Source organism: Gobio gobio (assembly GCF_949357685.1).
Source record: "Gobio gobio genome assembly, chromosome: 20".
Classification (NCBI taxonomy): domain Eukaryota; kingdom Metazoa; phylum Chordata; class Actinopteri; order Cypriniformes; family Gobionidae; genus Gobio; species Gobio gobio.
In genome coordinates, this window is record NC_137113.1 from 33079163 (window position 1) to 33094582 (window position 15420).

General features: G+C 39.3%; 1 protein-coding gene across 1 annotated transcript in view; it reads right to left on the bottom strand.

Moving 5' to 3' along the window:
• ppp1r16a (protein phosphatase 1, regulatory subunit 16A) overlaps positions 1–15420 on the bottom strand; it is a 46180-nt gene that overhangs the window by 13533 nt on the left and 17227 nt on the right. The window contains exons 2-9 of the mRNA XM_079845730.1: positions 9785–10274; positions 9329–9399; positions 8291–8436; positions 8082–8185; positions 6252–6376; positions 6049–6174; positions 3106–3181; positions 2903–3032 (exon numbers count right to left, since the gene is read on the bottom strand). Of these exons, the coding sequence (XP_079701856.1) occupies positions 2903–3032; positions 3106–3181; positions 6049–6174; positions 6252–6376; positions 8082–8185; positions 8291–8436; positions 9329–9399; positions 9785–10019 (1013 nt within the window). The 5' untranslated portion in view covers positions 10020–10274. The remainder of the gene's footprint in view (positions 1–2902; positions 3033–3105; positions 3182–6048; positions 6175–6251; positions 6377–8081; positions 8186–8290; positions 8437–9328; positions 9400–9784; positions 10275–15420) is intronic.

The window sequence follows — 15420 nt, forward strand, 5'->3', positions numbered from 1 at the left end:
GACTGCGATCAGGTATCAGGCCCGTTTGGCCTTCCTGAGGACGAGCGCTGCTTTGGATGCGCGAGCGGTCTATCAGGTTACCAGGTGGAGGCCTCTCTCTGCCTCCCTGGGGGACGAGTTCCCTAGGCGGGAACACACAACTGGCTTTTTTGCTGACAGCTAGTGGCTACCCGCTATCAGGCACCGGCCTCTGGCCGTTTGCGAGACCTGAAGGCGGTGGTCTTACCCTAGCACGACGAAGTGTCAATGCGGCTATGTGGTCCCGACAGGACGGGACCTTCATAGTAGGCCTACGGCATGGTTGCCTACCGGGCAGGCTTATGAGCTCCTCTCAAACGAGGGTCTATTGTGAGCTTACAGCCTCCTGGGGCTGATCTATTGGTGGTAGGTCCCGAGGGGCCCCTCCCGATATATTCAGCCTATAAGGCCTTTGGCCTCCTAAGCACGTTTTAAAATAAGTGCTTGGTAGATCCGAGGATCGAGCGGCTTGACTCCCCTCGCTAGCAAGGGTTTGAAAAGCACTTCGCTGAGCGCTGCTCTCCGGGATAACCCGTCTCTGAGGTCCGGCTAGTCGGTGATGCTGCCCTTTCTTGCAGCACCCTAGCGGGATGTCTCTTCGGAGGCGAGTACCAGAGGCTCTGTACTGTACAGACAGGGTTGACCGTATTACGTGTCCCATACTAGACTGGGTCACCTGGTCAGGTCTCCCTGGTGGCATTCGGTGATAATCTCCCGAATAGTGACTGGCATAGGGTTCCCTCGTAGTTCCCTTGCCACGCTCCCTTAAAGGAACCCCTTCTGAGTCGAATGGGTTGGTTCCAGGCCTTTGAGCAAGGCCTGGGAAGGAACTCATGTGTGTGAAGGTTTCCTTCTCAGGCGATAAGCTTGGGCTTTGACCGTAGGGGGCGCTGTCACTGACAGCCTAACGTGACCAGAAGGGGAGTGGTTCAGGCATTTCAGCAAGATTTGCTTGTCTTGACAGTTGTCACTGCCAGTGGGCATGCACTCCCGTCGGCATGGCGGCGTTGGTATATCGTTCCCCGTAGCGTCGAAGCTGACGCAGCGCGAGTTCCCTTTCGAAAGGGAACGTCTCAGGTTACGAATGTAACCATTGTTCCCTGAGAACAGGGAACGAGACGCTGCGTCGCTGTGCCATGCCACAGGGCCTGCCTGCCGAAAACAGTCCCTTCAGACGATTAGATGCTGTCATGTTGGCAAGGCGCCCTTATATACTTCCTGGTCGCACCTTGATGACATCAGAGGCTGTCGCCGGTCAATGGAATTGACGTGATTCAATGTGATTTCAGGCACCTGTCACGCCGGAGGCGTTCCCCGTAGCGTCGAAGCTGACGCAGCGTCTCGTTCCCTGTTCTCAGGGAACAATGGTTACATTCGTAACCTGAGACGTTTTCTTGTTCTTGTACGTTCATAGTTTTTGTATGAAAATTATGTCCACACAATTTAGCATGTTTCACTGTGTTATCCCAAATAACAAAATTCACTCCAAGCACAACTACGCAATATACACAAAATCTTTAACAAATTTTTGTCTGTGATGTCGTCAATTTTCCTAGGCTGGGCATCAATTTTGGCAATCACTGTATAAAAGCTTTTTTTACTAGAATAACAGATAAGGTTGATATAATAGAAAAAATAAATAGGCTTATTGTACAAAACTATCATAGTAGCTCCAATACAGAATTATGCGGTTTAAAGCAACCCTGCTTTTTAGAATCACATATGAGCCTCAATAAAAAAAGTTAATAATAGTAAGAAACAAAGAGAAAAGATATTGTGTCTGCATACCTAGTGTATTGCATCTATCCAACAGCTTATTGAGTTTTTTCTTCTTCACAATTTGGAAATTCCAAATTGCTCACGAGATTGAGTATCATGAATATCATTTAAGATCAGTAAAATACAGTCATCTTATACTTTGAGTCTCTATTGACAAAGTGATGATTTTAAGGTTAAAAACCTTAAGATTCAACCTCTGAAGTTTCTTTAATTAATACATTACAGCAGAAAATAATTTTTGGACAAGAGACACCGTTATGTCTTAGCTCCTTTGTTTGTGATTCATTTTAAGCCGCTAAACTTTATTCCAAATGCATTCCATCAGTCTACAACAGCGCTAATGCAGAGAAAACCCAGTCAATTACAGCCGAGATGGCAGAGAGAATAGTGACTCAAGTCCAGTTTTCAGAGAACTATTACTTTCTGTGTGTATTTAGCTTAAAAGCGCAAACTCTCTGATATTCTCATAAATTTGCTATATCCTCTCACATAGTGCTGTGTGAAAAACAGACTAAACAGCAGGTTGAAACAACGATAAAGCAAATTAGTGTCTCGCTAGAAAAGTTTTGACGGATGATGACTGTTCAATGTAAAGATGATTACAGTGGCAGGAGTCGTAAATTAGTGTGATTTTTTTATGCACAAACTGTTTGTCTCTAACATTGTATTCAATATATCCACAAAGGGAAAACAAAGTGTTTTATAATGGATGCTGGCCAAAGAAGCTAATTTTTGAGGGTCAGTGGTGTCATTTACATATAGACACAAGTAGTCTGACGGAGGAACATCTCCACTTATTTTTATAACAAAAAAGCTCTAAACAAAAACAAAAATGATTTATCAAAATTTGTATTATTGCTCTGTATATACACATGGTGAATTCTGAGTAAAAAAATATTTTTTTACAATTGAAAATTATATATTATATTAAATTATATTGAAAAGTTCTGGAATGATTTTTATGTATGCTCTGGTGCCAAGGATAATGTTTATGCTGTTAGTAACAGTTACGAAAATCTACATTTTTAATATAACCGTCACTGCCAAAAGCTGTCAAGTGCAGCTTTGCCAAACAAAATGCTTTTGTTGCACTGTTAGTACTCACCCTCTGCTGCCCGTGCTGGACACTCGTCTCTGCAATGTGTTCTTGTGTTTGTCCTGACCCTTCATGATAGCATCATGCTTGTGTTTCAACTCCATCATTTTGGCCCGGACCTCCTCATCAGTGCAAACATCTGCAATATAACACAAGTATTGTGAAGCCTCCTGTCAAGTCACTCCTGATCAAACATTTTGGATGTGTCGTACCCAGAGGCGTCTCGTCCAGCTCAGACTTGGCGTTTAAACTCCCACCATGAGCCACCAGCAACTCCACCATCTGGATCTATAAGAGCAGAAAGACATAATCACTGAAGAATCAATATCAATTTTGCCATTAAAGCCGATATAATCATTCCAACTTCATGCTTTATGATTTAAAGGTCCATTGCGTGTTTGCAATTACTACATTTTCCATTTATTACTTTTCTAAACAGGAAGGTGGGGAAAAAAGGCCAAGAGCCTTTTCCTCATTTCTCAGCCATGAACTATGATTGGTTAGTTCTTATTGCTAGTTAATTGCAGGTGGTATTAAGGCAGGGGCACTCAATCCTGTTCCTGGGGATCTACCTTTCAACAAAGGGTGTTTCTCAATACCAAGTACTCAAAGTTTGGACTTGCGTCCTTGGTAGTTCGGACTTGCCAAATTCGACTCAGGAGAACGAACTTCCAAGGACAAGATGACACAAGTCGAGTAATTCTGCAAATGGAACAGCAGAGTTCTTGATAGGGTCACTCAGCTCGCTCTGGCTACTCCAGTTATATCTGTTACTGTATGTATATTTTAAGCAACAATAAAATGAAATATTTTATAATATACTACTCTGCATCTTTTTGTTTTCATTTAAAAAAAATCATAAACATATTAATAGCCATAAAAAATGTTGTTCAGGAAATGTGTACATAAATTATCTTCACTGCATGTATATTTTAATGCTGGGCAATCGATTAATCGCGTCCAAAATAAAAGTTTGTGTTTACATAATATATGTGTGTGTACTGTGTATAATTTAGAGTTGTTCCGATTCCGATACTAGTATTGGAAATATCACCGATATCACAACAAGTTCTGGCATCGGTATCGGCGAGTACTTGAACCCATGTACCGATCCGATACTATTTTCTTAAACAAGACCTAGTTATTATGACCGCTAGCTTTGCTAACCGCTGCACAGTTCTTCTGAAAGAAGAAGAAATGAAAACGCGTTAGCAGTGTGTCCGCTGTTTAGCAGTATTTCAGATTGGACCAACCAGCCAGTAAAACGGCGACTAGGGATGTCACAAGTACGGGTACTTCGGTACCAAGTTGGTACTGAAATTTTAAAAATGTGATGATACCAGCATTTCTGTAGTACCGGTATCAAGTTACAGACTTACCAAGTATATTCGGTAACCGCAGCTGCGTTCAGTCGCTTCCGTGTTAATCTAAGTGCAGGACTCCAGACTGCAGCCGAATATATACTAGTGTCTGTGAATATTAAACTGCAAAATACTATTTAAATATCACTCCTGCAAATTCTGCCTCTCTGTGTGGATGACGGGCGCAGATGCGCGGGCACACACGCATGACACTCGCTCGCTGTCTTTGTAGTCTCTGCCGTGTGTCACTATATGAGGACACGAACGCATAAACCATCACTTCATGAGAATTTACCGTTTCAATTGAGAAAGCTGTCATATCATGGACACAGACACTCAAAGGTCTTCACGGCAACCCGTCAAAATAAAAGTTTGGTTTAACGTGAAAAACATTGACAATATATTAGGCTACTGTTGTAGCCTACCCTAGATTTAGCTACGTCTCTATGTAATAATAATACGTCTCTACTAACAATAATAATTATGCCTAGATGGTTGCTTATTTTTCACTAGTTTTGTTGTAAAGAGATTATTTTCTGATTAATATATATTTTTTTATATTCCTAGATTTTTTAATACAGTTATATTGTAAAGTTAAAATACCTTTTTCAGTTTGCGGTGTTTGTGGCTGCATTTGAAGTTCTTTTTCGCTTAAGAAAAATAAATAATATTACTGTCAAATGCATGTCAGATAATAAAAATACTGTAATAAATACAGTTGTTCACTGTATGTATTTGTTCATGTTTTATTAAGGGATAAGTCTGAAGCACACCATAAAATTATTCTAGCAAATCATACAAGGCTAGAAGCTGTATATACAGATACACACCCAGGTATCGGAACATCTCTAGTATAATTATTATGTATATGTAAATACACACACATGCATGTATATATTTAAGAAAAATTATATTTATATATAAAATATTTATATATAAGATACATTATCTAAATATATATACAGTATATAAATGCAAATATTTTTTAAATATATACATGAAGGAGTGTGTATATATATATATATATATATATATATATATACACATAACAATTATACACAGTACACACACATATATTACGTAAACATAAACTTTTATTTTGGATGCGATTAATCGCGATGTGAACTTTGAATTGGAACAGTACTTGGGCAGCGAGTCCACAAGAACACAAGCAAATTAACATCTTCAGGAACACTTCAGACAGGTGTGTTGGAGCAGGGAGTGTTTACCAGTTTTTTTACCCGCCTTACAAAAGCGTAGTTTGTTCTGATAGGCCAGCCAGTCCCAGTCTGTTGTGATTCGTCAACCGCATATAACATGTCAGAAATGTAACCCTTCACCATAACCAGCTCGTTTCTGCACTGGAGGCTGCCTGAGGCACTGTAAATACTACTAACTACACAAACTATGGTGTCAGTTTTGCTGTATCAGTTCGAGCTCTAATCAGTTAATCGACTCGAACCACCTTCGCAAGCACGACTTCACAGTGGTCATTTTTTTATTTTATACCTCTCTTACATTTCAAATGTAATGTTATAACGGTGTCATTTCTCTATGTCATAAAAACTGTATGTCTGTTAACACACAAACTCTTTACTACTCCCTATGAAACTTTGTTGGCATGGAATGAAAGTTGCAACCAACTTGATATTTATATTTTTATTAAAGGTCTTTACAAAAAAAATATTTTAAAAAGTACAATAAGACCAGTAACAATATTAAGAAAATAAATGGGGTAAATTTTGATTGTATGCAGATTGCAGACTATAAACCCTCATGTGTGTCAGTATTTACCTGTCCCCAGCAGGCGGCAGCATGGAGCGGCGTCCACCCATCAGCATCCCTGTCGTCAGGAGACATCCTGTGCTCCAGCAACAGCTCCCCCACTGACATGTATCCATTAGCAGCAGCTATATGCAGCTACACAGAGAACTGGACCTTTAGTTTTTGTAATATTATAAATGATCGTCCTGTCTGTATGTACTGCGGTCTCTCACCAGAGTGGCCCCCTGCTCGTCCTTCACATTCAGATCAGCTTCACTCGCTACCAGCTCTCGAAGGTCAGACAGCATCCCTTTCTCCTTTGCTCCGCGACATTCATCAATTCTCTCCTGAGTTATCCCTAATTACAAACATATGGATAATAGACTTTTGTGAGCTGTTTAGGAAAACACTGTTTAGATGTGTTGACTGCAAAAAGTAATATACAAAATAAGTTAAAAAATATATGGAAGCTCGTTTCCGCCACAGAATAAAACAATTGAAAAGATAATTGTGACTATTATATCTCGCAATTCTGACTTTATAATTTGCAAATGTATGTTTATATCTCACAATTGTGAGAAAAGAGGTCAAAATTGCGAGATATAAACCCACAATTGTGAGGAAAAAGAAGTCATAATTGCGAGTTTATATGGACTCGATGATAATGAGATCCTCGTGTGGAGCATACTGGCTGTTTTCAGACTGTGCATACATAAAATCTGACTGGATTATTACAACTAATGGCAAAGGAATGTTTGGAAATGTACACCGACACATTTCCTACTGAAACACTACAGCTAAATATAAAAATAATGTGGCTTAATTTTTTGGTGCCTAAGACTTTTGCACAGTACTGTAAAAATGCACTATATTGCCACAAGTATTGGGACACCCCTCCAAATCATTGAATTCAGGTTTTCCAATCACTTCTATGGCCAAAGGTTTATAAAAATCAAGCACCTAGGCATGCAGACTGCTTCTACAACATTTGTGAAAGTAAGGGTTGCTCTCAGGAGCTCAATGAATTCAAGCGTGGTTCCGTGATAGGTTGCCACCTGTACAATAAGTCCATTCGTGAAATTCCCTCACTACTAAATATTCCATGGTCAACTGTTAGTTGCTAAGGTCGCACAGTGCGCAGAAGTCGCCAACTTTTTGCAGAGTCAATAGCTACAGATCTCCAAACTTCCCATGGCCTTTAGATTAGCTCAAGAACAGTGCGTAGAGAGCTTCATGGAATGGGTTTCCATGGCCGAGCATCTGCATACAAGCTTTACATCACCACGTAAAGCACGCCGCCACTGGACTCATAAGCGGTACTTGCCTGACTGCATTGTGCCAAGTGTAAAGTTTGGTGGAGGGGGGATTATGTTGTGGGTTTGTTTTTCAGGGGTTGGGGTTGGCGCCTTAGATCCAGTGAAGAGAACTCTTTATGCTTCGGCATACCAAGACATTTTGGACAATTTCATGTTCCCAACATTGTGGGAACACAATTTCTGTTCCAACATGACTGCGCACCAGTGCTCAAAGCAAGGTCGATAAAGACATGTATGAGCGAGTTTGGTGTGGCGGAACTTGACTGGCTTGCACAGAGTCCTGACCTCGACCTGATGGAAAGCCTTCCCAGAAGAGTTGAAGCTGTTATAGCTGCAAAGGGTGGGCTAACTCCATATTAAACCCTACGGATTAAGAATACGATGTCATTAAAGTTCATGTGCATGTAAAGGCAGGTGTCCCAAAACTTTTGGCAATATAGTGTATATACTGGGTCTGGTGAGCAAACAAAAAAAAATTACAAGCCAGTGGCGTTGATATTGCCAACATGGGCGTAGAGGGTTGAATAGTATTACAAGAAAAAAAAGTTTATTCAAAGAAAACAAACGCAGGTTTTTTTTCTCATATTTCAATAAATAGGTGTGTAACAAGTAACAATGTATGCATAACTAGTTAATGTTTATCAGGAGCATTTGAAATAATGTATTTTTTAAAAGTACTGTTCATCAACACTGCACATAAGAGGTTTGATTTAGCTCAATATTAGGTATATTATAGGCAACCCTCACCCTGCTCTGCCATGATCATCTCTATGAGCTCTAGTGTAGCCTCGTCCTCACACAGATCATACGGCATGTTTCCATCTGCATTCACCGCCAACAGATCTGCACCCCTGAACACATGAACTCAAGACAGTCTGTATCACAGTTTTAAAGAATAAAAGTTGGTGACAAAACATAATTTCTGCATAACAAATTAATTATAGACAGAGACTTACGCTTCTATCAGCATCTGGACGAGGTCAGTGTGTCCGCAGGTGGCTGCAGCATGTAGAGGGGTCCACAGCTCACTGTCACACGCATTCACGTTTGCGCCCGCATCCAGAAGACAGCGAGCTACATCCAAAAAATCATCTATGCAGCTCTGCAGAGAAACACAAGAATTATCTGAATTACTGGCTGTGGAAAACATGATTCAATATCAGGGATGTATAACAAAATGAATAAAAATTCACAAATAACTGCAAATGTGCCTTGTAGTGTGTTGATCGCCAGCGCAAACTTTTGGCGTTAAAAAATATCTTCGAATATCATAAAACCATCTACCTGTTTTTTCCTTCTCTCATTGTTTTTGCCATCTGCTCCTCATTTGTGGTTTAATTATAATCATCATTTCAGCCTTACTATATTTAACATTAGTGTCTATATCTCTTTTCTTTGTTTATCTCTTTCTTTGGACAGTACAGGAAATGTTTAATTTAATTTAATTTAATTTAATATGAGTTGCAGCTATTGTTATTTGTTCTGCAGCCTGTCAAATTAACTGAAAATATTACATTTGGTTTATCAGAAGGTAAACTCTTTTGTCAGGAATCATGACTCACACCATTGGTGCGTATTGACGATACGGTCACCAGCACTTTTTGAAACATCTCGCGGCACAGATGTATCGATTACCAAGGAAGCATGTCAAATTTTCCCACCAGACCATTAGGGCACACAAGCATTGGAGGTGGATCTACATATTTATACACTGAGGTATTAGAAGATATTAGGATGAAAATTTGTCATATTAAACAAGTTCTGTGTCAAAAAATTAAACTCAGTGTACTATATGAATAGATTTTTGGGCACCGTTATGTTATTTTTTGTGCATTTGTCATTGTACATTTCTGTCATAGCCTTGTATTAGCTCTCTTCTGACAAAATTTTAGCTTCTGCTCCTAAATGAAAAATATGCATAGTCACAGCAATACCTTAATGGTCACATACACAGATTATGTATGTGTGCGTTGTTTGTGTCGATGAGTGTGTACCTGATGTAATGCAGTGAGCCCGTCCTCGTTGTACAGGTCTGGACTGACTCCATTATTCAGCAACTCTCGAACTGCCAACAGACACAAATGCTTTAAGTCACCAACCCTACAAACTTAACATTTTTAACAAATGATGATGTAAAAGGGAAAGTTCATCCAAAAATGAAAATTCTGTCATAATCTGAGTAAATTACAGAATTAAAATTTTTACTCAAAAGAACGTCTTTTAAAAAAAAGTTTCAGTGTTTTTTGTCCATACAATGAAAGTCAAGAGCGTTCAATGCTGTTTGGAACCATTTACAAATGTTTAAATATGGTTTATAAATCAGATTGTAAATATACATTTGAAAAAAGATCTAGCAAGATTTATCTTGGATTATTTTTCACATTAGAAAACCTGCAGATTTAACAGGGGTGTGTAGAAAGACATTTGCAGTATTGTTACTCTACTCTTACCCTCCTCTAGGTCATTCCTGGCTGAAGCCTCCAGTAACGTCACGTTTGTGTTGAAGGTCACCCTTCTGCTTTTCTTCACCCCATCTCCCTTGTGACCACGGACACTGTCCTTCTCCATCTGAGCCCAGCCTTTCAGCTGCTGCGCCCGTCTCTTCTGCGCCTGCTTCAGGCGCTCGGTGGCTGAGAGACGGCCGACAGTCGACATTTCGGCTAGCAGCTCTGCATGCTCTGCCATATCTTCCAAGTCAAGACTCTCAGTGTCTTCACAGTCCCTTCTGACACCCCGAAGACTGTGGCTTCTGCTTGGACCTTCTGCTGTCTCCTATTATAGACATTCGACTCTCTCACACCTGCAGTTCTGATGTCAAAGTGCCTGATGAGAGCTGTATACAAACTCGAGATCCAATGGGATAATGTAGAGATGCAGATGACAGCCAAAGACGAACCATATTCTTGATAACTTTTCCTATGTGGACCCAGAAGACAAGTTCTGCAAAGAAAGAGTGAAAAGTTCTTAAAGTTGCATTTTGAGTCAATATACACACCAATTTACAGAATGAAAGATGGATACAATTTCTTTTTGAACTGTGCTATAGATAAAACTATATAGTTTGAATAAGACAATATTAACTGTTCATAATAATAGAGCTCACAACGAGCTCACAAACATCTAAAAAAAAAGTTATAAACCAATGGATCTGAATGATTTATACCAGAGTTAGTGTGTCTGAAACAGTTTACTATACATTTATAAATAACATTAATAAAAATTCAATAATTTAACATAACATATTTTAATGCAAAAACATAATTGCCAACATGCGTTCTTAAAGGGAAAGCACTGTTCAGGGGATTAATTATCTATCACTAGGTGTGCCATCTTCAATATGAACCCCAAATAACAATATTTAAAGCTACACTGTGTACATTTTTTTGTTTATTCTTAGCTAAAAACACTTAGTTCTTTCAAAAATATATGTGCTCATTAATGTACATTTACTTCTTTCAAGTAATAAAGTATTCTCGTAAGTTTATAATATGCCATTGAAAATACATACGGGTGAGGGGTTCGAATGCCGGTCGACATGTTGCCCCTCCATCTTGAAAGTACATTAGCCAAAGAGGGACATACCTGTAAATTCAAGCTTCGCCTTTCGCGTTTTAACACTCGATGGCACCGTGTCAAATGTGGACGAGGTCGAACTGGAAGGCATGTTAATCTTGGACTAAATCGGCCACCGTAGGAGTTAAAACGAAATAGGAATTGAGAGGAACAGAAACTAATATTCACTGGATGGTCATATACCTTTTCACTGCTAGATGGGGGAAAATATCACACAGTGTAGCTTTAATATTTCTTATATACAGGCTTTAGCTTAGAATTGCTCTCCAAGCATGTCTTCATGAGTTTAAAGTTCTCCATTTTCGCTGGAGGAAAACAACTGTATTGAGGGGTTAACGCAGCGAAAACTTGGAAATTGCTCACACAGCAGCACATTGTGTGAACTGCAGATGCAGACATCATAATCTATCAATAACTGTGCACACCTTGTCCTCTGCCTCTAATGTTTGTGCTCCGCCGCCGCACATGCTGAATAACGCTGACTAAAAGACGGGGAGGAGCTGAAACCTGCCATTTTCATATGAATTTTAAATGAGACTTGGGCGATCACAAATAAAGACCTAAATCACAAATATTTTAGGGGGCTGGGTAGATAATTAGGGGCTGAAGAAACACCGCTGGCCACAGCCCTGCAGAGCTTATGCTGCGTTCATGCCATGTCGTAATTACAATAGTCTGGAGATGACAACTTGTGACATTACATTCTGAGTGGTTCACATCCTCGGATTGGGCATTATGCATTTCTATAGCACCACTATCAACGCCTAAATGAATCAGCAGTCAGATGTCATGTGTTACAAGTAGAGCTCTCAAAAATTGCAGTAATTGTGAGCATTACGAGGTCAAGAACGCTTTTTACAAGTTAAAATCACGTAATTGTAGTAATTATGACATGGCGCGAACGCACCTTTAGCTCCAACCCTGCTCCAACTGTAGTTTTCAAATAAGCCTGAAGGTTTTGATTAGCTGGATCATGTGCGGTTAATTAGGGTTGAAGCTAAAGTCTGCAGGACTCTGCTGGCCCTCCAGGAAACGAGAACACATGAATATTACAGAAATTATCTTTACATCTTTTATATTACATCTTTACTTACATTTACTATATTTGGGGCAAATTTTATGACATATATATTAGATTACTTGTTCATCATGTCACTCATGTAAAAGGACATACGACAAATTACCAGCCAATAACTGATAAGGTGCCGAAATATCATGCATCCCTAAAAGGCACACATTTTTAGTTGGTTTGTTGTCAATGAAGGGGTAAGTGGGTGCCTTATTGGTGGGGCTGTGGGTTAGGGATGGGCGATATCTTATCGTTTGCGATATACCGGTAAAAATTCTCCCCACGATAAGAATTTGACTTCCCGCGATAATAACGATAAAGCCTAGTTGATAGCGCGACCCATCAGCACCGTGCCAACGCTGGCCGTCTCTTGATGCTTAAAGCGGTTACTTTATGGTGGCTGCGTTCGTCAATTTGTATAGCTGAACGGGGGTTGGAGAGAGAATTTTCTTGTGGTGCCCCCGCACCACTCGGTGCCCTAAGCGCCGCGCAATGGGAGTGGCGGCACTGAATCCGCATCTCACGTGCAGAGCGAAAACAACTATGGCGGAAGAGTTCATAACTAAACGAGGGGCTACCTGAGGGCAATCTGAACCTGTACATACAGATGTATTTTCACTCGCTGAGCACTTGGACTGAGCGCTTAAGAGATTCGCGCTGTCTCAATCGATCGGTAAAGCATACTATTTCAGTTCATCTCAATGAATGCGCAGTGCATTTGACGCACATTAAACACTAGTGTGAGGCGCGCGACTGAGAGCGCTCAGTGTTTCACACACACTCAAAGAGAGAGCGAGAGAGTCTTATACCACACAGAATTGACGTGCTACATGTAAACAATATCCTTTGTTGTATTTTCCTGTAAAATAATAGCGTTTATTTGGAATTATTCAGCCTTTCGTGAACAGGAAGAAACGAATGCACAAACGGGAATCTCATTGGCTGGCGTGTGCACCTATTACGGTGCCTGTTTTGATTTCAGCAAATCGGTTAGAATGAGAGCTGACAACGTGATTAATATTCATGAACTCAGAAGCTCAATATTCCTTAGTGCAGTTTATTTTTATTAGTAGAAGAATTCGTGGTATTATTATCTTATCAACTCAAATTACTGAAGTTCTATCATTAAATCATTATTTTCAACTTTTTTGTAATCTGAAGACATTTTTGGGATAATTACTTTTGCGGTTTCTGCTATTTTTACCACTTTTTGCACCATGTATGAATAAATACAGAATCGGTTTACATGTAAAACTTGTCATTGATTTTAATTATTATTGTTTGTATGGTCTGATGTTTTTCAGCACAGTTGCACTATTTAAACATTACCTGCACCTTTACAGAAGACAATTATATCTGCAACTTTTCCATTTCTGAAAAGGCTGGTGTGAAATTTGACATAAAAAAAAATTAATGAATTATTTATTTATTTATTTATTTATATATATATATATATATATATATATATATATATATATTTTTTTTTTTTTTTTATTTTTTTTTTATTTTTTTTTTTTTTTTTTATGTATTATAGGAGCCTATTTGATGACATGTACGTTTTACTTTAGATCATTGTTTGTTTTTCTGAAACTCGCAAGAATGCATGCAGCTTTCACTTGTATCCAAAAACATGGGGAATGATACTACATTTATCGTCATTGATATCGTTATCGCAATAAATACTAGAAAATATCGGGATAAATTTTTAAGTCCATATCGCCCATCCCTACTGTGGGTGTATCAAAGAAAAAAAAAAGTGTTTACTGCCTTAGGTCATGCTGTGCTCAATTAAAAAGAAATCAAATGTATCCAAATTTACCTTCACTATTTGGGTGAAATTAATGCTCATAAAAGGCAAGCAAAACAAAAGTTATTACTGGAGATGCTTTCATTCAGAATTGCCTCAACAAAACAAATGAGGAAGACACACTATATTGCCAAAAGTATTGGGACACCCCTCCAAATCATTGAATTCAGGTGTTCCAATCACTTCCATGGCCACAGGTGTATAAAATCAAGCACCTAGGCATGCAGACTGCTTCTACAAACATTTGTGAAAGAATGGGTCGCTCTCAGGAGCTCAGTGAATTCAGGCGCGGTACTGTGCTATTGTGGTTGCCACCTGTTCAATAAGTCAGTTCGTGAAATTTCCTCGCTACTAAATATTCCACGGTCAACTGTTAGTGGTATTATAATAAAGTGGAAGCAATTGGGAACAACAGCAACTCAGCCACGAAATGGTAGGCCACGTAAAACCACAGAGTGGGGTCAGTGCATGCTGAGGCACACAGTACGCAGAAGTCGCCAACCTTCTGCAGAGTCAATAGCTACAGACCTCCAAAGTTTGTGTGGCCTTCAGATTAGCTCAAGAACAGTGTGTAGAGAGCATCATGTAATGGGTTTCCATGGCCGAGCAGCTGCATCCAAGCCTTACATCACCAAGTGCAATGAAAAGCGTCAGATGCAGTGGTGAGTCCTGACCTCAACCCGATAGAACACCTTTGGGAAGAATTAAAGTGGAGACTGCGAGCCAGGCCTTCTCGTCCAACATCAGTGCCTGACCTCACAAATGCGCTTCTAGAAGAATAGTCAAAAATTCCCATAAACACACTCCTAAACCTTGTGGAAACTCCTAAAACTAAAGGGTATTTCAAAATCTTGAAAATACAGGTATGGAAAAATACCTGTACACATGGCAGGCAGCAAAATTGCAAGAAAAGCTTGATGTGTACTGGCAACTATATTTAAGAGTATTCTATTCGTTAGGATATTGATATGATATATGTTGTTGTAAGTAAAATAAGTTTCATTTATAATTGTTCCCCTTAAAATCCATATAAAATTCATATTAGTAGGCTTTTTTCTATGAGAGGCTATGAGAAAGAAGAAAACTAAAGTTTTGTTCAGGCCAAGAAGAAATCCTCCCTCACCTTGCTCGTCTTCTGAGTGGATATTTCTCTGAGCCTGCCACGAGTGACACAGAGAAAACAAATCCATGCAAAGTCTGAGCTCGGAGGTAAAATTAAATGAATGATTATTTCCGCTCCAGATAAACAATAAAATAATATATTATTCTATACCGATGAACATGACAGTAATTTGAAAGTAGCTTTTGTAAAAATATAGCAAAACATAATTATGCAAAAAAGATTTAATGTAAATAACTAGTAGTTTAATGTCAACTAGTTTAGTTGACTAGTTTCACACACATCCCTAGTGTCCACCACATTCACAACAGGTATGCTGCTGTCTGTTGAGTCTGTTGAATTCAGATTATTCTAAACGAGGGAGCACAAATTTATAGTAGGTAAACTAGTAGAGCCCAACCGATATGGGTTTTTGGGGACCGATACTGATATTAGGGAGTAAAAACAGTCAGATATCAATATAATCGGCCGATATTATTTATGTGTATATAATAGTACAGTACCAGCCAAAAGTTTG